The following is a 20,799-nucleotide window of genomic DNA, read 5'->3' as shown; positions in this document are numbered from 1 at the left end:
TTGGTGTCTAGACACCATTTGACGCTTGTGAACGGCATTGTGATTGCAAGAAGATTAGTCAGGGATGCCATTGTTTATTTTTGTTTGGAAAGGAGGAGACCAGGAATGCTATTGACTGTACCAAGACATCTGAGTGATAAGCACGGGAATGTATGACCTGTATCTTTCACGTGTAAACCTACAGCTCTTCAAGCTTTAAGTGTGTCAACAACAATATGACGATCACGACCGTCTACAGACATCAAAAGCACACCTGAAATTCAGCACGCTTGCACAACAAAATTCTGACTAACTATTTGACCTCTCGGATACACGTGTGGCCACGCAGGGAGTACACATTACAAAGAGCCAATGGCACCAGCTGTGGCATATGTGAACTCTTTTGTGAAAGTCTGTGACCAGAGAACTGTTCTGTTGTTCTGTTGTCTGTATACGTGAGAACATCATTATTACCTTGCAATACCTGTTGTGCAGAAGACTCTGCTCCCTCAAATGAAACAATAAGTAAATAAATAACAGGTGCTACAGTTTAAGTGATGCAACACGTCAGTGATGTGTGATTTTGTTTTTGTACAGCATGTTTCTGGTGTGCAGTCAACACAGAAACTTGTACACCGATAATGGGACGTCAGTGATACATTAAGACACCGCTGGACAGTCACAAGAGGGTGTGCCGAGATTCAAGATTCAAGAGATTTATTGCCATTTGCGCAGGTACAGGACAGTACAGGTACATTGGAATTCTTGTGCGTATCTCTTCGAGTCAGCTTCGTAGAATGAAAAAGGCAACGAAAGGCAATTAAAGGAACAGCATAAAGAGAAAAATAAATAAAGATAAATAAAGACTGCAGTGTTCAGGCACTGTGTTTAGTCAAGGTGGAATGAAGAGAATGAAAAGAATTACGACTGTGTGTGTGTGTGTGTGTGTGTGTGTGTGTGTGTGTGTGTGTGTGTGTGATCACAGGAATGTACAAAAAATTGTTAGGCTGAGAACTTGCCTAGAGGAGCAAAAAGGTATATGGTTCTGTCAGAATGTGGAGTAAGACTGCCGTTCACAGTTTTCCCCCAAAAAACGAATATTTTGAATAATAGAAATATTATTACCAAGAACAAATGAATGTTTCTGAGGCATTGGACAGATACAAATATTATTTATTTGCGTGATATTTATCTTAGAGGTGGACATACATTAAATTATAAAAACTTCAAACAAATTCAGTCTTCCCTAATACCACATAAAGAGTATTAATCCATAATGACAGTCATAGCCAGCAGTATTTCTTAAATGATGGAAATTCATATACAGTTTTAAGATGTGATAAAAAAAAAATAGACTCTTAGATTGAACCAAAGCCAAAGCACCAAATATATTAATATCTTCCTCCCAGTAAAAATCAAAATATCTGTAAAAACAAAGAGCACACAAAGAGGTGTATTTTTTGGATGTCTTATTATTTGGATATCCACTGGCAGTATTTCAAATTACATTTAAACTTTTGTTATTGTTACACTGTAACTTTTTTTTTTACATAGTTATCAAAATTAATATTAAATTACCAAACCAATTTGATTATTGTGTGTCTTTTCTATCTACATCATTCTCAAAATTAATATTAAACTACCAGGCTGGTTAAGTTCTAAAGTTTTACATCTTTAAAGAGTAAATCACTCTTGAAGTTGCTCAAAGGCAAAGAAACACTTTGTTTACAGTCTTCACAATCCTGATGGGTTTTTGTGTGTCTTGGTCATGCTGTGTTTCTGCCTATGAGGGTGAGGGGAGAGGGGGTGGCTGGTTGCCATAGAGAGTACATATAATTTCTTAGTCTGGACATAGTTATTGCAGTTGCCCTTTTGAAATGACTTCATCCTGAGTTTGGACCATCTTAATCAGAACTTTGTGTCCAGGGGCAGGTTTTTGGATTTTGAGGCCTTGGAAAAAGAAAATAAACTAGCTTAAATTATAAAGATTACACTATTTCCTGTATGCTTGTATATTACACTGTAATATGTTGTATTATGTTATATAGGCATGTACACTTGTGTATTACTCTGTAATTTGTTGTTTTTGTTCAACTCTGATTCATCTCATTTCTTTGATAAATTATTAAGTCATGATGATAAATATGTGTTGAAAAAATGCATGAATCCTATTTGATAGACATATATGATACTAAAATGTGACACGTTTTGGAATTCAAATACTCACTCTGTTTGGGAACAGTCTGAACGCTGATTACGGAATCCTGATTTAACCTAGTGGGTGACAGGTGGAAAATTAGTCATCAGTGCAAATTAATCTAATACGTATCCCGAGTAGCTTGTGTAAATGACTGATCTTTGTTAAAAACTCTCACCTTTTCTCCTCTCCCTCCAGCAGTCTCTTGTAAGTTGCGATTTCAATGTCAAGGGCTAGTTTGAGATTCATCAGTTCCTGGTAATCGCGGACTTGTTTAGCCATGTCTTTCTTGGCTGTCTGCAGCGCTGCCTCCAGCTCATCAATCTGATGCTGGGCGTCCTTCACCGACCTTTGGCCGCGGTCCTCCGCCTCACAGACCTGTCCATCCACTACATCACACTGCAGGGAGTCACGGTGGATTTGAGGTTAGCTGACAGCGGTTAGCTTAGCATCTCAGTTGCCAGTCTATGAGTTTCCGAGACCAGCTAATTAAATATTAAATTAAATTAAATTAAATTAACATGCTCTGGATGCTTGTTGCCATGGCATTGTCGAAGGTTCTTAGGCCGACCAACGCGGTGAGTTTGTGCTGACCTGTCCTTTGATGGATGTCATTTCGTTCTTTAAGCGCATGATTGCGCGCTTCAGGTCTGCGATTTGGGTCTTAGCACCTTGCAGCTCGGTCTTATACTGCTCAGACTTGGACGAGGCCAGTTCAAACTGGACATAAGAGAAAAATACCCGTCACAAAATCAGCGATACACATAGCAATACACTTGAGTGTACAGTTTTGATGAAGTTTTCCAAACCTAACCATGAAGCACATGACACCCAATTGATTGGTTGTTATTTCTATGGCTACAGTCTATGGTTGTGAGTATACATCTCTAAATGAATGTATAACTGTGAATGAGTACCTGTGGCTGTTTTGGGATGTGTGTAGAGAAAAATGTGTTTGTGAATGTCACTCACTTTGTTCTTGTACCACTCCTCCGTTTCCTGTCGACTGCGTTTTGAAATGTCTTCATACTGGTGCTTGACATCAGACACAATCTGCTCCATGTTCAGCTGTCTGCTGTTATCCATCTCCACCACCACCGATGTGCTCTTCAGGTCCTCCTTCAGTTCAAGCAGTTCCTGAAGAAAGAAGCATGGAAAGAGAGGGGGAGAGAGAGAGAGAGAGTGAGAGAAATAGGGGCTCATGGTGTTATGAGGAGGTTGACAGTTATAACTACTTTTGTAGGCATTTGTATGTGTTACCTGATCATAGAAGCTCTTTAAAAATTTCAGATCATCAAGAACAGCAGCCATTTGGTCCTCCAGTGATGATTTACTCAGGTAACCGGAATCAACGTCCTGCAGAGACAGATAATGATGAAACAAGTTCGGGTCGTTCTGTTGTCCTTAATGCACAAAAGTATCTCCAGCACTCAAACACAAAATGACGTAAGTCACAGAAGTGATTAAGAACAAAAATGGGACTTCACCCCAGAATGCAGAAATGTTTTAAAAACACCTTCAAGTGAATCCCTCATACAGTCAGTGACAGACCATATTTGTACATGTTTGTGTATCACATACCTTCTTTAGAAGAACAAATTCATTTTCTGCTGTGTTTCTTTTATTGATTTCATCCTCATACCTGTAAACAAGTTCAGTTACATAATTTCACATAATTGCCATGAGATTTTTCTTGTTCTTCACTGAATATAAGAGACACTCGGGTTTAAAGGTCATACCTTACACCCCAGTCACTAACGATAATTGCCATCGGCGGTTATCGTTAGTGATTAAGGGTAGGACTAAATCCGGTGTTTCCTGCACTTGTCTCTGCTGTTGTGTCTTAGGGTGTAGTTATGGTCATTGGTTAATAATTAGGTTCTGGCACCTGGTGGTGATGGTTTAAGGCCTAGGTTTAGCCTACTCGCTCAGTATTTGTTTAGAAGGTCGGTCTAGGCAATGAACAGTAGGTTTCAGATAAAGCCGAGACCCAGCTGTAGATGGTTTAAATCGCCTTGCTTACCTAGACCTACATCTAACATTGATGGTTATCATTAGGGTCAGTGCTCAGAGAGCCTGGAATTAGGCTTACCTCTGCTTGCTCTCCTCCACACGTCTGTGAGCCTCACTCAGCTCGGCTTCCAGAAGTTTCTTGTCCCTGTCAGCAGCATCCAGCTGGCTCTTGAGACTCCTGATGTAGTGTTGCATCATGGGATCAAGCTTGGAGTCTGCCTTAGTCTGAGTCTGCAACAACTTCCACTGGGTTTCAAGCATCGTATTCTCCTGCTCCAGGATACGCACCTGACAGGGAGATAGTGGAATATTTACTTGCTAAAAAAAAAACTGCCCTGGCTGGTTGGTCTCCCTTCTTGTGTTATGACAGAAGTTGTTGTAATTGTGACATGATGAGACTGACATGGATGTTGATGCTGATTTTGACAGCAGTTACTTAACATTGACATAAAAATTCTTCAGGCTGAGAAACAATGGATTCAAGCCCTGCTCTTTCTGCGCTACCACATTGGTCAAACTCCCAGAGCGTCGGTTTCACACATTTACAAACCTACAAACTCATTGCTTGCTCGATATAGGTAAAACAAATGTCACATTAAGAATAAAATATATGTAAATCTACACTATACAAGATTGTTTTAGGCTTCTCTCAGTCCCTTTGCTCTGGGAAACATGCTCAAACCAAAGTTGTTGCTGCACCTTCAGTCAATATATGAATAAATAACTACCCTTTGACGAGAAAGAGAAAAAAAAAACTTCTATCAAAAACAAAATTCTTTTCTTAAGTCAAAAAAGTACCAAAGTGAATTTAAACTTGCTCCAAGGCGTAGACATTAACTCCAAGGGCTCTCAATATAGGTGAACTAAAATGAAATAGAAGGAAAGGCCCGGAGAAAGGAACGCTCACCTTGTCTATGAAGGAGGCGAAGCGGTTGTTGAGGGTCTTAATTTGCTCCTTCTCTTGCGTGCGCACAGCCTGTGCAGTTGGGTCCACCTGCACGTTGACAGGGGTCAGGAGGCTTTTGTTCACGGACACTGCTCTGATGGGAACCCCCAGCGCGCTGCTCCCGGGTCTGGCACGCGGTGCCGTCGATGCGCGGGGGTACGAACCCAGAGAGAAGCTACTGTACGTGCCTGCAGATGGTCTCGCCAGCCCTCCACGGGCGGAGCTGATGGGTACCAGATGTTTACGGTGCACACTCATTTCTGACGCAGAAAAGAGAGGGAGAGACAGAGAGAGAGATGTGATGCAAAATAGAGGGATGGGAAAGAAACAGAAGCTGAGCGGAGTGTATGTGGATGTCAGAGAGGTTTGAGCACATGCTCTCTTATAAGAGCTTTGTGGGGTGGGGCTTGTGTGTGTGTGTGTGTGTGTGTGTGTATATGTATGTGTGTGTGTGTGTGTGTGTGTGTGTGAAAGAGAGAGACGGACAGAAAAAGTATGCTTACATTCCTCTTTTAGAAAAACCAGTTTAAAACATCCTATCACTCAAGCATTCTTCAAGTTCACATACACACACACGCACGCACACACACACACATACCTGGCTAGTGGTTATGCTTGCTTTTAATTTAACTATTTTCTGATGAATACTGAAATGTTTTCACCAAACAATTTGTAATTGCTTCAACGATGGGGAAAAGGAATACTGAGTGTTGGACATTCATTATTCATTATTTTATCATATGTTTGTATAGGGAATAAACTGTCCTTTGGAAGTGACATTATTCAGCTGAAAGACTATCAGTGAATTTGTTCACACTGTATACCCTTTAGTTCTTCCCTCATAGAGTCTCACACTTGCCGCAGTCACAGTCAAATATAGCGCTTAATAAGTGAAGGGCTCCCTTTACAGAGTCGTGGCAATGCTGACATCTAGTGGACATTCAGAAACTCTCCTCCAGCGCTACAATTCTTTGTGTTACTGGTTTCTCCACATAAGCTGTCAGTAACAGTGTGATGTACACGCTTCCCCAGGGTGTGTTCTCTGAGTTTCAAGGATAGCTGTGTCTCTGAATTTTCATTTGAGCTCTATCCCTGAATTTGAATTTCTTTGTTTTTCATTTCCATGATGTCAGTAACAATAGAATGTCCATATTTCATTTGACTTTGATCTAGCTATGTGCTAGGAAATGTTACCAAAACTTGGGAAATGCTTTACATTTTGGTATCTCGGGGAAAAAAAAAATCCTCACTGCTTTCTTTTATCTAATCTCATTAAAAACTGACCATTGTTTTCTGTTGTGAACACACTGTTCCCATAATAGCAGGTGATAGAATCACACTGGAAATATGTGTGGACATGTTCATCTCATTCATAACCAATAGACCATGATAGGAGTGGAAGGGGGGCGGGGAATAGAGGGGCTTGTCTGGTCACCGTGATAGCTCCACAGGCATGTTTGAGGAGGGGCTTTAGAGGTATGTAACTCAGTAGTGTATGATTACCTGTGGAGCCAGTTCCTAAAAGGCATGGCTTCAGCCAATGAGACGCCATCATCACATCCTCAGCCAACATAACAACCTTCAAGAGCCACACTTGCTGCTGGCAGGAGTCTGTTGAAGCAGGAATGCGTATTAGTTTGCATCTCTGTGAGTGAGACATCTGCTAATTTTAGAGAGCCCCAAAGAGTTTCCATCAAACGTCTGTCGACGACACATACCTCCGACATCAGCACCTTCATCATCTATTTTCTCCAAAATCCTCATCACAGTAAGTATAACCAAAGAGACTCGACTATTTCTGGCTTTTGTTATTTGTGACTTTTTTTTCTTATTGTGTATTGTCTGTCTTATTGTGTTTTATTGTGGGTTTTTTGTTCCTTTGCGGGTTTAAAGAGAGGTTGGTATAAAATAAAAGTGGAGTTTGGAATTAAAGAGAACTTTTCTTTGAGCTTGGTCACACATATAGAGGTCTGTTTTGGTGAGTGTTTAGACAATACTAAGTTTTTATTCAAATGAGGGTTAACATATCCTGGTCAAACAGACAATAGGTGATGACAAACACCTAATTCTTTCTCTCTAAGGTGACAAAATGAAGATCGCTTCATTTAACGTTCAGAGATTTGGACTGGCAAAAATTTCAGATCCTAAAGTTCTTTCGACGCTTGTCAAGGTAATGATCTTGTTTGTAACTAGACTTAAACTCTTCCTGTATGGGGATTGCCAAACTTTGTTTGTCTAAGGTAACTGACTGAATACCTAAACATCAAGAGTGAGACTATGTTTTTCCTCTTCTACGGAATTGGAAGAGTTCCCACACGTGGGTGTTTCAGTCAGCTCATTTCAAACTAGAATCAGTGATGAACAGAAATGAACCTGTGTCTTTGTCCTCATCTCTTGGGGTCATTATGTGAATAGGGTGTCATTGTCACACCCTCTGACATAATGACACGTAATGACGTCTTGACTGCTTTGCTCCTATTCAGTTACTGCTGCTCTCACGCATTATTTTTATTTGCAGGCCTTAATATTGAAAAATGAATGTAGAAAAGACATAGAAACATTTGCAGCATTTCTAAAACTAAAACTCAGCCTCTCCCTGTTCTTCTCTTTAGATTGTCTCTCGTTACGATATCATAGTGATCATAGAGGTGACAGATGTTACTGGAGATTCTGTGGACCTTTTCCTCAAGGAGTTAAACATGTGAGTGTATGGCTACATGTATATGTCTATGTTTGTGTGGTTGTGAGGTGCGTTTGTATTCAAACAATGGTTCTATTTTATTTATTTATTTATTTATTTTTATTTTATTTTTATTATTTTATTCATTAATTAATTAATTTATTTTGTTGCAGGGCTAACACAGAAAATCACTACACCGCTAAATTAAGTTCCCGTCTTGGTCGGACACGTTACAAAGAGCAGTTCCTGTTCCTCTACAGGTTCCACTGTTACTATCAACTTACATTAATGTCTTAATCTGTAATACTCACGTCGTAACTTCAAAACATCTTTTTAAAAGCATTCAGCACAATGTCTATGCTTGATCATGTCATCAGTTTAATTCTGGAATGTTCCTCAGTTTCAGGTCAGGTTAGTCTCTACTTAGTTTCTAGTCTCTCCAAGAGCAAAATGCATGAGAGCTGAATTGAACCCAAAGAGCTCTCATGTTATTTAAAAATGATGAAGTGTTGAGATGAAGTGCTGAGATGAAATGATGACATGCTATTTACGCTACGGCTTGACACCAGAAACCAAATATCCATCGTCAGGTAGTTAGTAAGCCCACCGGACCCAGAAGCAAAAGAAAACCCCAAACAAACAAACAAACAAACAAAATTAATCTATATAAAAGACATAAAAACAGGTGGATTTTGGAAAGTATAAAATTGGAAAAATGATTGCGGCCACTTCTGTCTGATCAGAAATATGTATGTGTGCATGTGACATTAGTTGTGTTTAACGTACATTTGACATGTTCTGTGTTGTGCCTTGGTCGTGTTAGGGATTCCTTGGTGGATCTGGTTGATTCTTATCAGTATGAAGATAACCAGGCTGGAGATCATGATGTTTTTGCCAGGGAACCTTACATCCTACGCTTCAGATCCCATCACACAGGTGCTGACCTTTTTACAGCGTTATGCGTGCAAAGACAAAGAGTCATAGCAAGTATTCTGGTTACGACTCAATTTCAGCCAAGGGCGGTAATTCAATCCGCCGCTGTTTATTGTTGTTGTAAAAATGACGTTATTTTATTGTGCCAACTGATGAAAAGTTGTTTTTCCTTATGCCATCAAAAACATTCCTGAGGTGAGGCCCTGTTAACTGAGGCCCTGTTATCATTTCTTTGATTGTCTGATCAAGTCATAACCTGTAAAAAAAAATTTTTTAATAATTTATGCTGGATTGTTTTCAACATGACACTTTGTGAACAGACTTTGCAATGACCCCATTTAGCAATTCTTTCACGTGCTCTCTCATTTGTGTGTGTGTGTGTGTGTGTGTGTGTGTGTGTGTGTGTGTATGTGTGTGTGTGTGTGTGGGTATGGGTATGGGTATGTGTGTAAACAGTTCTGAAGGATCTGGTTCTGATCCCGGTCCACACAAAACCAGATGACTCTGTGAAGGAGCTGGATGAACTGTATGACGTCTTTCAGACTGTGAAGCGCAAATGGAACACAGATGTGAGCGTTACCCTGGCAACCTGAATTTTATATTGGCAGTATGACTGTTACTGTGGCAACAACAATTTCATTTTAGAGAAAAAGTTCTCTGTTCTCTTTTGTCCCTGTGTGTGTGGGTGTGTGTGTCTTTGCAAATGATCAGGTGATGAAGATTTTCATTGCTCTGTCTCTGTCTGTGTCTATCTGTCTGTCTGTCTGTCTCTCTTTCTCTCTGTCTCTGCTGTAGAATATAATGATTTTGGGGGACTTCAATGCTGATGGGTCATACGTCTCTGAGAGAAGGATGGACGACATCCGTATCAGAAGCGACTCAAACTTCCACTGGCTGATCGGTGATGATGTCGACACTACCGCAAACATAACAAATGACCACACCTACGACCGGTAAATGCCACAAAACGCACACTCGCAGATGGATGTACGGTGCATACACGTCCATACACATTACCACTCATCTCTCTGATTATCAGCAAGACCTTCGCCACTGCTTCACAGAACACATTCACCCACAGTAATTACTCCAGCAGTCCGATCATCTGAGCTTCTTTTGCAGGATTGTAGTTTACGGAGATGACATGCTGGAAGCCGTGGTACCAAATTCCGCGCGTCCCTTTAACTTCCATAAGGAGTTTAATTTGACTAAAGGACCTGGTAAGTCCACTGTTGTGGGAGTCCTGTTGCAGTCCTGCTCAGAAACAATAGATTAAATTTGTCATTTGTGATAGCAACATCAGTGGCACCCCTGCATTTAATATGCACTACCATAAGCCATGTAATATGCTTATGGTAGTGCTGTTAAAATGCTGCAGTATTGTTATTTTGTCTTTAAATCATCATCCTGTCTCTCCGTGTGTGTTTGTCTCTTTCTGCAGCTCGTTCTCTCTGCCTCTTGTTCTAAACCGTTTGTTCCTCTGTCTGTCTGTCTGTCTTTCTGTCTGTCAGGCGCTAAAAGTAAGCGACCACTACCCTGTGGAGGTGGAGTTACGCTGTGAATCTCCCCATCAGGCCAGAACTCAAAAACGACGGAGCGCAAGCCAAAATTTACACAACCCAGGTCAGAAAATCACAAAGAGCAGCAGATCCGACCATAAACGGAGCAAAAAGAAACATTAAATCTCTGGTTTGGAAAACTGAAATGATGCGTGTCTGATATATTCAGAGAACTTGCTGGAAACACAGCTAGTAGGCCTGTGAGAATGTCTTAAAGGCACGATGCTTGGTAGTTATTTCTCTATCACAGATTGCTGTAGAACCCTCCTGACATGCATTTAAATATTAGCCGTGTAAAAGCAGCTATATTATGAATTCCTGCACTACTTGGAGAATCACAGCATAGCAAATAGACACATTTTAAGTATACACGTTGCTCTTGAACCCTGTTCTTATTCTTTTTTTTCCAGTTGTTCTTACTGATAAAATGAGTTAATACTGCCATTGAAAAACTATTTTCCCGCCCTAAACTCCCCTCAGCTGGGTCGTATCAATAACTCATCTCCTCAGAAAACCAGTAGGCTCTATGCACATACTTAACTCAAAGGAAACTGGTTTCCAACCAGTTTAGCTCATCCTCTCAGACAACCAATAGGCTCTATGCATGCACTTAATACGAAATAAAACTGGTTTCCAACCAGCTGTAGTATTGTGGGAGTTGTAGCTCAGTACTGTGTTTCTCATTTTTAGGGTTCTATAGCGAGGTTGCTGTTCCGGCAGGTTCTAGGAATGAGACACTGCTCACTGAGGTGCTGGAGTTGAAGAAAGCGAAGTTGTTACTGGAGAGCGAGAAACTCTCTCTAGAGATCCGAAAGCTCAAAAACAAATCTGAGTAATCATGACCTGGTCCATTATCCACTGGCCTGTTTGTTTCTTTATTTCTGTGTCTCTGTGTTATTGTTTTACTCCAACACCTGCATCACTATCTGATATGTACAACTATCAAATTCATTTTACTCTAGGACTGAACGGTAACTTATTTCAGTTTAATTTATGGTCTGATTATTTTGTAAAGATTTCAGAGCAACATTACTGCTGAAAAATATGGCAGTATCTGTTGCTCATTTCTTTTAAAATGATACTTTGTGCTTTGTGTGGGTTTAAAACGTTTGGATAATGTTTTGTGTTCTAACACACCGTTTTTTTAAATAAATATTTTAAGTATACGTGTTGCTCTGAACCCTGTTCTTATTCTTTTTTTTTTCCAATTATTCTTACTGATAAAATGAGTGAATACTGCCATTGAAAAACTATTTTCCCGAAATAAAACTGGTTTCCAACTGGTTGTAGTATTGTGGGAGATAGGTCAGTACTGTGTTTTTCATTTTTAGGGTTCTATAGCGAGTTTAATTTATGGTCTGATTACTTTGTAAAGATTTCATAGCAACATTACTGCTGAAAAATATGAGTAAAATATATCTGTTGCACATTTCTTTTAAAATTATACTTTGTGTTTTGTTGGGTTTAAAACGTTTGGATAATGTTTCTTACACACCGTTTTTTTAAATAAACATTTTAAGTATACGTGTTGCTCTGAACCCTGTTCTTATTCTTTTTTCCCCCAGTTATTCTTACTGATAAAATGAGTTAATACTGCCATTGAAAAAGACAAGTTCTTGTGTGTTTTGTGACCTTAAAACTTGGAATTGATAACATTACGTTTACAGCAAAGCGGACATACTGACAGCCAAGTACCACGATTCACTTGTAAGTATTGACCATACCGGTACTAAAGAGGGCGCTGTCTAGATCTATATTGACTTTCTTTTTTTTTTTTCAAAACAACAACAACAACGGGGGGAAAAAAAACACTGTCATTGGTCGGGCTGCTTCCTGTTTACATTCGCGTTAACGTCGCTGTGAGAACCCAGTCGTCGCAAAGTAGGCAGTGAATACGCAAAAAGGGGCTAAAAAAAGTTGTTGTTGACATTTGCAACTCTTCGTTGTACTACATCTACTCCTGTCTTGTAGGCAGGCCGTTTCAATGCATTTCAGAGTACAGTTGTCACCGCGGGGATGGACGCTACCGATTTGTTTACAAGTTGCAGAAAGGGCGACATTTCTAGAGTGAGGTCAGTGTGTGATTGGTGTTGTTTGGGATGAAATTACGCGAACGCATAGGTGCGGTTTGAACAATTTTAATGCTTTGTAACACATGAAACCAGTCACACCCGACTAAGCATGGTTCTTTTGCTGCGTATATACTGTCGTACATCATAAATTGCTTGCCTTCTCCAATCGTTAACACATATATAATAACCACTGAACGTGCAGTGGAGGATCTTTAAAATATTGTGATAGCTAAATGTTGTTGTGGTTAATATCTCTCTCACACACACAAACACACACGTATACTAAGAACATGTACCAAATTTAAGAAATGCTGGAATAACCGTGACCTACACACACACACACACACACACACACAAAACAACAGATTACCGAAGTTCATCAGCAGAGCTATTCCAGCTCAGAGAAGATAATACCGAGCAGTGTTTTAATTGTAATTGTGGTTATAATACTAATGGAGGTAAAAATTCAACCCAGTAACATCTGAAAGAAAAGTGAGTGTTTTTTTGTTTTGGTATTGCAAGAGTAACACTTCACACTACTGTGCTTTAACCAAGAGCTTGTACAGTGTATACTGTATAGGTCCACTGAAAGAGATTTCACTCAGTGCAGACTACAGGGTTTCCTAAACCCTGTCCTTGAGGGCTTTGGAAATCAGGTGTGGTGCTCTTCATCCAACCATAGACCACAGGGGTTGATATAAATGACAAGGAGCAGGATATACGGGACCGGATTTGGCGAGTCCTGGTGTAGTTTGTATTTTTGGGTGGGTGAGCTCTTTGGTAAGCAAAACATGTTCTTCACTCAGGAGTACCTCAAGAGGCTTTTGAATATTCCCTGTCGAGGTTTGACAGTTAGAAATATATAGCAAATTCCACCAAAACTGGGAGCTACTCGGCCTAATTTCCACATCTGCTTTCCTACGATGACCAACAAGTTACCGTTGCTTTACAGTTAGCTGTTCCTCATACTTCATGTAGTTAGCTTTGGGCTAGGTTTGCATAAAAGTTGCACTGAGAGGATGGTAAAGCACAGAGAACCCACTGTATCGAATGAACATCAGAACACATAAAAAAAATATGTATGTGTGTGTGTATGTGTATGTGTGTGTGTGCGTGCATCGAAGCACGTCAGTTTGTCTTGCTAATGGCTCACAGTGAATATCCTCCTGTGAAGGGCACTGAGAAGCATTCACTGCCTGGTCTTTTCACTCATGCCTGTGTCCCACGGCAAACGCTCTGATCTTGCCGACTTTACCGCGGTAACCTCATCGTTTCCCTGTCCAACAATTTGATTGACAAACCACTCTTTGTCCCTGCCTTTCTGTCTGTGGGTTTTTGCTATAAACAGAGAGAGAGAACATTTTCTCCCTTTAGCTATTTGTTCACAAACCAGCAGATTAACTCCAGCGCTCATAAAAGCTAAGAGCACACTCGTTTTCATATTTACCAGCCGTGAGCCACAATGCTTTCTGATTGGCTGTAGTTGGCACGCACCTGTCTCTCAGGTAAACCTGTATTTCGGTGTTGACAGAAAAAGCAGCAGGGTTTTGACTAACCACGCTCGAACCAGTCATTGCAAATCTTCTGTATTGGTGTATCTACCGCAAATGTCCAATCTGTTAGTTGTACCACCAGCTTAAACAATCAGTCATGTGATCTATTATTAACACACATAGGTGACAGAATACTTGCACACGTTGCAAGTCTTCCGTCATGTCAGTATCTTCAAAATTAAATGCCTGTATAATTGGGGAACAGAACATTACCGGTTTAGATTCATTGGCATGAAATGAAAGAAAAAAACACGGCCGCGAAGTTACTTTGACAGGCCAGTAACTGTCATGTCCAGTGACTCTCATGGCCCATAGTGCCAACATCTGAAGAGCAGACCTTTTAGTTTCTTTCCTGCAGGTACGGAGAGAATCTATAAGAAGTCATTACAAGTTGAATGAGCGATGCCAGTTTGGTTTCTTTCCCTTTGAAGGCTTTTGGCTGTTAGGACTAATTGTGTTCAATTAGACTTGTGTATTGTGAAGTGTACTTGCCTTGAGGGCTTAGTGAAAACAGCCATTATATTCTTACCTGTGTCTGCTCCTGTCTCTCCTGTCTCTCTCTCTCTCTCTCATTAGATACCTGGTTGAACAGAGAGATGTGGAGCTGAATGTACGAGACAAATGGGACAGTACTCCTTTGTAAGTGGGTTATTATATCTGTTAACACAGACGTGTGAAGTTTTCATAAGAGAGCGAAAAGTACCAAAGCTTTGAATAAGCTTTCTCATTCTCTTTTCCTCTCTGCCTTTAGGTACTATGCGTGTCTCTGTGGACACGAGGAGTTAGTTCAATACCTGCTGGCCAATGGTAAAACACACTGTGGTGCATCCTCCAATATGTCTTACACATTACATTTCTGTATATCCACATCTCAACTATGTATTGCGTATTATGTATTATACATATTGTAAATATAATATATAATACAATATATGACATTTTATACACACATTTATACACACACACATACATACGTACATACACACACACACACACACACACACACACACACATATATATAAATGTATTATGTGAAATTGCATTAGGTCTCAAATTGACAATGATCCAAGATTTACAGATAGTGCTTTCCTTCCTGTTAGTGCTGTTTGAAAAGGAGAAATCAAATAAAAGATGTTCAGGGAGATCTCCTGAAGTTTAACGCGTGTTCAGATGATATGATCGCGTTTTGATCGTGTGTTTCTGTGTACCGTCAGGAGCAAAATGTGAGGCCAACACGTTCGACGGTGAACGCTGTCTCTACGGCGCTTTGAGCGACGCCATCCGCCGACTGCTGAAAGAATACAAACGCATCACAGCTAAAGGCATGCAGAGGGATTACTACGACCAGTTCCTGCAAACGTATGTGACCCAGTGCACACACCCACAACCAGAACCACCTCAGAATCACCCAGACACATCACAGAGACGCGTTCACAAACGCTTGACCGTTCTCTCTCTGTCATTAACATCTCCACAGCTTGCTTGAGCAGGGCTGCTACAGTGACGTGATGTTTCTGGTCCATGGAGAGACCTTCAGGGCCCATCGCTGTGTCCTCAGCGCGCGATCGGAATACTTCGCTCACATGCTGGAGACCAAGTGGAAGGGCAAAAGCATGATAGCCCTTAAACATCCACTGGTACGCGACTGGTCGGCTCGGGTGAATTTTTTAACCGTAATGTCAAATCGACCCACTGTTCCTCAGTTGTCTGTAGGGCCCCTTGTGTCCCACCGTTATCGTGTGGGAACACTTCGAAGAACAGAAGCGATCAAAAATTGATATAAATTTGGTCTTTATCTCTACATGAGCGTTTCATTAATGATCTTAGCACAAGAAATCGGGAAATGTTCTCTGTGGATGGGTTTTTTGTTTTTTTTTTTGATACTCAGCTTGAACTGTACAAACCCTCATTTGCATGTTTCTCTTTGTTCCAGATCAACCCAGCAGCGTTTGCAGCCATCCTGCAGTATTTCTACACTGGTTAGCAACCCCCCCCCCCCCCCCCCCCCCCAGCACCCCAGCAACAGCAAATCCACTAATCTTCCCACGTACACAACACGACATGAACCTGAATAAGATTTCATTACACAAATCGCAAACGCGTCTCATAAGAAAATCAGAGCGTGGGCGCGGTCGGCGGGTTTCCCTCTCATGTGTGTCCTTTTTTTTTTTTTTTTTTTGTCCTCGCTCCCAGGCCGACTGGACATCGACGTGAGTTACGTGGAGGACTGCAAGCGTCTGGCCAAACAGTGCAAAATCAGCGAGCTCATCGAGGAGATGGAGATCAAGTGCAAGCAAGTATACGAGTTCGGTAAGGCGCGTTCGCTATGTCGTTCTGCCCGTGACGTTCTGTATTAGAGATGCATATCTACCAAGTCTTTTTTTTTTTTTTTTCCCTCATTTCCTCGTGTTTGTTTCTCACAGTGTCGTCTAAACCGGGGACGTGCGTTAAGGTGTTGACGCTGGATCGACATGATTGGCAGCTGCAGGACGGGATGGCTCTGCTGGCCGACTGCGCAGTGCCTGCTGAACTGAGGGTACGTTTCCTGCATTGCTCTCCCATTCACTACACTTACTGTCGTCCTGTCTGATAGAAGCCTTTCACATTTGCTCACTGTATTCATTGGGATTTCGCGTCCTTTGTTCAGTTCAGGACCCTCGTAAATTCATTATGTTGTACAGATTTAACCCATTAGCTCTTAGCTGGACTCGGACCGTCGGCCTCTGTGTGGGGGTGTAACCCTTGAAAGATTTTGAAAATCTAGTCAACAGCATGTCTTAAGAGAGAGCTCCACCCCCCTCCAAGCCTCATACACTGTCTGAATTCCAGTACACGTGTAATGGATATCCCCGGGACTGCTGACCGCGGGTTAGGGAATGAGGATGCCTTAGCAAGTGAGACAAAGACTGGAGCCAGGGGACCTATCTGCCAGCATGGCTTTTTAGGCCTAAGAACTATCTCCACAGGTTTATCCACAAAACAGTGTTTTAACTTGCTCACCTCTGTGACACAATGAGTACTAAGAAACTTTCAGTTATCAAGTTTAGTTATGACTAAAAATTAAAATTTCTTTATGTTTTGTAATAAAGCAATAATTTATGGTCCAGTAGGAGGTTGGTCAGACATTTCTGTTGATTTATGCAATTGGTTAGTTTAGCTAAAGCTAATCTAGGTGATGATAGAGCGAATTTATTTGTGTTTAAAGTGTTTCCTTTGGGAATTCTTGTAATTGTTTGCATCAAAATAATGTTTGGCATTGTTGAATGTGTTTGTTTCATGCTTTAGGTTGGATATGGTGAACTTCCCTTTGACGAAACGGACAACTTCCCAAGCTATCCTGATCTTTGCTTCCGAGTCGAAGGCTATGATTTCCTTTGCCATAAAGTGAGTGTGTCTTTTCACACAGACTAGACTGTGTTCATAACACTTCTTGGTTTAGTGAATAAACATTGCGTGAACTATGTCTTTGTATCTGTGTGTTTGTGTGCAGGCGTTTTTCTGCGGCCGTAGCGATTACTTCAAAGCACTTGTTGAAGATCATTTCAGTGAGGGCGAGACCCTGGCCTCTGTACCCAGCATCCCCGTTGTCACCCTTCACAATATCTCTCATGATCTCTTCACACGCATCCTATACTACATCTATAGTGACAATACACAGGTAAATACACACACGCACACACACACACACACTCTCTCTCTCTCTCACGATCTCTTCACACGCATCTTATACTACATCTATAGTGACAATACACAGGTAAATACACACACGCACACACACACACACACTCTCTCTCTCTCTCTCACGATTTCTTCACGCGCATCCTATACTACATCTATAGTGACAATACACAGGTAAATACACACACACACACGCGCACACACACACACACACACACACACACACTCTCTCTCTCTCTCACGATCTCTTCACACGCATCCTATACTACATCTATAGTGACAATACACAGGTAAATGCACACACACACACATGCACACACACACACACACACTCTCTCTCTCTCTCTCACGATCTCTTCACACAGATCCTTTACTACATCTATAGTGACAATACACAGGTGAATACACACACACATGCACACACATACACACACACACACTCACACACTCTCTCTCTCTCACGATCTCTTCACACGAATCAACAGTAAGCAGGTGACTTCACACACACACGCTGTTGCAGCTCACGGAGTGAACACAAATGCAGAACACAGATTCTAAATAAAGTTTCGACGGGGTTTTATGGAGAAGAGCGGAAATGTGACGGGCAGATGAGAACACGCGGAAATTGCGGCAGAAGAGATGGTTTATGACAGGCGGCCGGGTCAGGACGCGTAGTCGGGAACGACAGACGAGAGGCCGGCGATGGGGGGCAGGCGTGTGGCGGGTGAGAGGCAGGCTAGAGCTGAACGGGAGGCACAGGGAGATAACCTGTTTAGCGAAAGAAGAGTATTAAGACAACCGACAAATCAGACTTGTTCCAATACATAAAGAAACGGTAACTCTACCGAGCGAACTGAGGCGTCGAGCTGACGGCGAGGGGTGGGAGAACCGGGTTATAAATGCGGCAGCGGTGATGAGTAAATGAGAAGCAGGTGTGCCGCTAATCGGGATCCGGAAAACGCCACACCCACACACAAACACACACACACACGCAGATACACAGCAGGGGGAGCACAGGAGACACGAGGGAGAAGGAAACACTAGAAACACAAGGGAAAACGAAACCAAGAGCACAGCCGAAGCCGTAACACACACACACACACACGCTCACACACATGCACGCTCACACTCATGATCTCTTCACACGTATTCTCTACTACATCTATAGTGACACAAAGCAGATAAATCAGATAAATTCATACACACACATGCACACACACACTCTTGATCTCTTCACGCAGATCTTCTCGTTCATCTGTAGTGACATTAGGTAGATACACACACCATGTGCATACAGACACTCTGATGAGCTCTTCACATGTGTTCTCAACTATATCTACAGTCACAGCACACACACACACACACACTCATGAATTCTTCAAAAACATCTTCTGCTATATCTGAAGTGACAGGGCACAGATGTCCCTGGTGTCATTGGCTTTTCACATGCATCCTGTTACATCTGCTGAGACAGGACACAGGTACAGCCCCTCACACACAAGTGTCTTCTCTTTTCACATGCATCCTCTCATATCCTCTGAGACAGTACTCAGGTACAGCCCCTCACACGCGAGCCTCCTCTCTTCACACTCTATCACGTCCCTAGTGACAGTCCGCAGAAACACACCTTCAAGCTCTTACAAGTCTTCACTCATATCTTCATCCATACCTACAGCATCTATGCCCAAACATCTATACCCAAATACACACACACACACACACACATACATACATACTATTAATACTTAATTATTTTGTGTATGACTTTGTTGCAGCTCTCACAGGATAATGTGTATGAGGTTCTGTGTGTGGCTGATATGTACTTGCTTCCGGGACTAAAGCGACTGTGTGGTAGAACTCTGGCTACGCTTCTGAACGAGGAGAATGTTCTACACATGTGGAAAACGGCCAAACTTTTCCGCCTCTCTCGTCTGGAGGACCAGTGCACAGAGTACATGGCTAAGATCATCGAGAGGGTAAACCATGTCTATGTGTTTGTGCACACACAGAGAGAGAGAGAGACGGTCTCTGTTTTGCAACTGCATATGAAGTGTTACACTGAAAATAACAGTAACACTGTTCGAAAGCCCTTTAAATTAAACCCGCAAAAGCTCTTAGTCAGCTTTCTGTTTCATTATTTGTCCTAGAACACTGAGTATTAGAGTACCAGTGTAATCCCCTGAACCCACTCACACTCAACAAAATGACTGCCATGCCTAATCTGGACCAGACCTCCACTGACAGTCTCTCACTGTGACTCAGTTCAGCATCATCTGTTGCAGATTGAGTCGGACAGGGAGCAGTGATTACACCTCAGCTGTCTACATATTCAGATATGTGTGTGTGTGTGTGTGTGTGTGTGTGTGTGTGTGTGTGTCTGTAGTTGGTGGAGCAGCCCGAGTTTGCGGAGATGATCAGAGAGGATGCGGGGAACGTCGCAGCTCGACAGGAGACCGACTCCATCCCTCTGGTGGATGAGATTCGATTTCACATAACCAGCAACGTGCAAACGTACAGCGCCATCGAGGAGGCCAACCAGAAACTCAGCGCCCTGGAGCTGCTCCTCTCCAACATCGGCCTGGAGTGCTAAAGGGAGGCAGGAGAGGGTGGAGAGAGAGAGAGGTGAAGAAGAAAGAGTGTGTGTGTATGTGTGTGTGTGTGGGTGTGTGTGTGTGTGTGTGTGTGTTTATGTGAGGGACTGTTACATCCTTATTCAGAATAATTTGAGATAATGTGTATGTTTAGTCCTAGTTTGTTTAGCTGTGTGTATAAGGCTATGGGTCTAACGACCCTGGTCAAAGATGTAACAGCCCCCCCCACACACACACACACACTCACACACACATACACACACACATACATATGCAGGGTAGTGCTGTCACCTGTATTACGAAAATTTGTGTTTAGATGCACTATTGTTCCCCTACTGAGGCAAATAGATGATGAAAAAGAATATTACGTTACTATTAGAGATATTGCTCAATGACAACATCATATTTAGAATACAAATGCACGATTATGATGTCATCTTGCTTTATCACATCGTAACGACGTTGACTGTCTTCCTTAGATCTTTTTTTTTTTTTTTTTTTTTTGGAAACATAATGATAATAATGAAGTAGAGCAATATGACCACAGGTTCACCCCATAGAAGTCCAGAAAGAGTGTATATTTGTTTTGCTTCAAAAG

At 41.7% G+C, this 20,799-nt stretch overlaps 3 protein-coding genes across 3 annotated transcripts; 2 read left to right on the top strand and 1 right to left on the bottom strand.

Moving 5' to 3' along the window:
- Positions 1 to 1,834: 1,834 nt before the first annotated feature.
- Positions 1,835 to 5,393, bottom strand: LOC115821350 (keratin, type II cytoskeletal 8). The gene is made up of 9 exons (XM_030785175.1): positions 5,097 to 5,393; positions 4,269 to 4,477; positions 3,758 to 3,818; positions 3,437 to 3,532; positions 3,149 to 3,313; positions 2,771 to 2,896; positions 2,355 to 2,575; positions 2,207 to 2,253; positions 1,835 to 1,929 (listed from the first exon to the last, which is right to left on the bottom strand). The coding sequence occupies exons 1-9, from the start codon at positions 5,391 to 5,393 to the stop codon at positions 1,835 to 1,837; spliced, it is 1,317 nt and encodes a 438-aa protein (XP_030641035.1).
- Positions 5,394 to 7,224: 1,831 nt separating this feature from the next.
- On the top strand, positions 7,225 to 11,143 carry LOC115821349 (deoxyribonuclease-1-like). The gene is made up of 9 exons (XM_030785174.1): positions 7,225 to 7,305; positions 7,748 to 7,836; positions 7,989 to 8,075; positions 8,639 to 8,751; positions 9,205 to 9,317; positions 9,544 to 9,701; positions 9,871 to 9,979; positions 10,260 to 10,371; positions 10,998 to 11,143. The coding sequence occupies exons 1-9, from the start codon at positions 7,225 to 7,227 to the stop codon at positions 11,141 to 11,143; spliced, it is 1,008 nt and encodes a 335-aa protein (XP_030641034.1).
- A 1,092-nt stretch (positions 11,144 to 12,235) lies between these two features.
- abtb1 (ankyrin repeat and BTB (POZ) domain containing 1) lies at positions 12,236 to 20,250 on the top strand. Its single transcript, XM_030784583.1, has 12 exons — positions 12,236 to 12,379; positions 14,509 to 14,571; positions 14,684 to 14,739; positions 15,147 to 15,291; positions 15,410 to 15,569; positions 15,866 to 15,911; positions 16,126 to 16,242; positions 16,356 to 16,468; positions 17,218 to 17,316; positions 17,423 to 17,590; positions 19,386 to 19,586; positions 19,994 to 20,250. Exons 1-12 carry the CDS (start codon positions 12,324 to 12,326, stop codon positions 20,198 to 20,200), a joined length of 1,431 nt encoding a protein of 476 aa, XP_030640443.1. The 5' UTR covers positions 12,236 to 12,323; the 3' UTR covers positions 20,201 to 20,250.
- The last annotated feature ends 549 nt before the right edge of the window (positions 20,251 to 20,799 follow it).

The sequence above is a fragment of the Chanos chanos genome, chromosome 9, assembly GCF_902362185.1.
Source record: "Chanos chanos chromosome 9, fChaCha1.1, whole genome shotgun sequence".
NCBI classification, from domain to species: domain Eukaryota; kingdom Metazoa; phylum Chordata; class Actinopteri; order Gonorynchiformes; family Chanidae; genus Chanos; species Chanos chanos.
The sequence above is the reverse complement of the archived record's forward strand: the minus strand, read 5'-3'. Positions and strand labels throughout refer to the sequence as shown.

Bases quoted from the DNA above. Each gene is read 5' to 3' on its own strand.
- LOC115821350 (XM_030785175.1), bottom strand. From the start codon at position 5,393: ATGAGTGTGCACCGTAAACATCTGGTACCCATCAGCTCCGCCCGTGGA. The intron at 4,478-5,096 runs GTGAGCGTTCCT...TCTCCCTGTCAG, and splicing joins TCGCCTCCTTCATAGACAAG to GTGCGTATCCTGGAGCAGGA. The intron at 3,314-3,436 runs GTAACACATACA...TTCTTTCTTCAG, and splicing joins TAAAGAGCTTCTATGATCAG to GAACTGCTTGAACTGAAGGA.
- LOC115821349 (XM_030785174.1), top strand. From the start codon at position 7,225: ATGAAGATCGCTTCATTTAACGTTCAGAGATTTGGACTGGCAAAAATT. The intron at 9,702-9,870 runs GTAAATGCCACA...CTTCTTTTGCAG, and splicing joins AATGACCACACCTACGACCG to GATTGTAGTTTACGGAGATG. The intron at 10,372-10,997 runs GTCAGAAAATCA...TCTCATTTTTAG, and splicing joins CCAAAATTTACACAACCCAG to GGTTCTATAGCGAGGTTGCT.
- abtb1 (XM_030784583.1), top strand. From the start codon at position 12,324: ATGGACGCTACCGATTTGTTTACAAGTTGCAGAAAGGGCGACATTTCT. The intron at 16,469-17,217 runs GTACGTTTCCTG...TTCATGCTTTAG, and splicing joins CAGTGCCTGCTGAACTGAGG to GTTGGATATGGTGAACTTCC. The intron at 17,591-19,385 runs GTAAATACACAC...ACTTTGTTGCAG, and splicing joins TCTATAGTGACAATACACAG to CTCTCACAGGATAATGTGTA.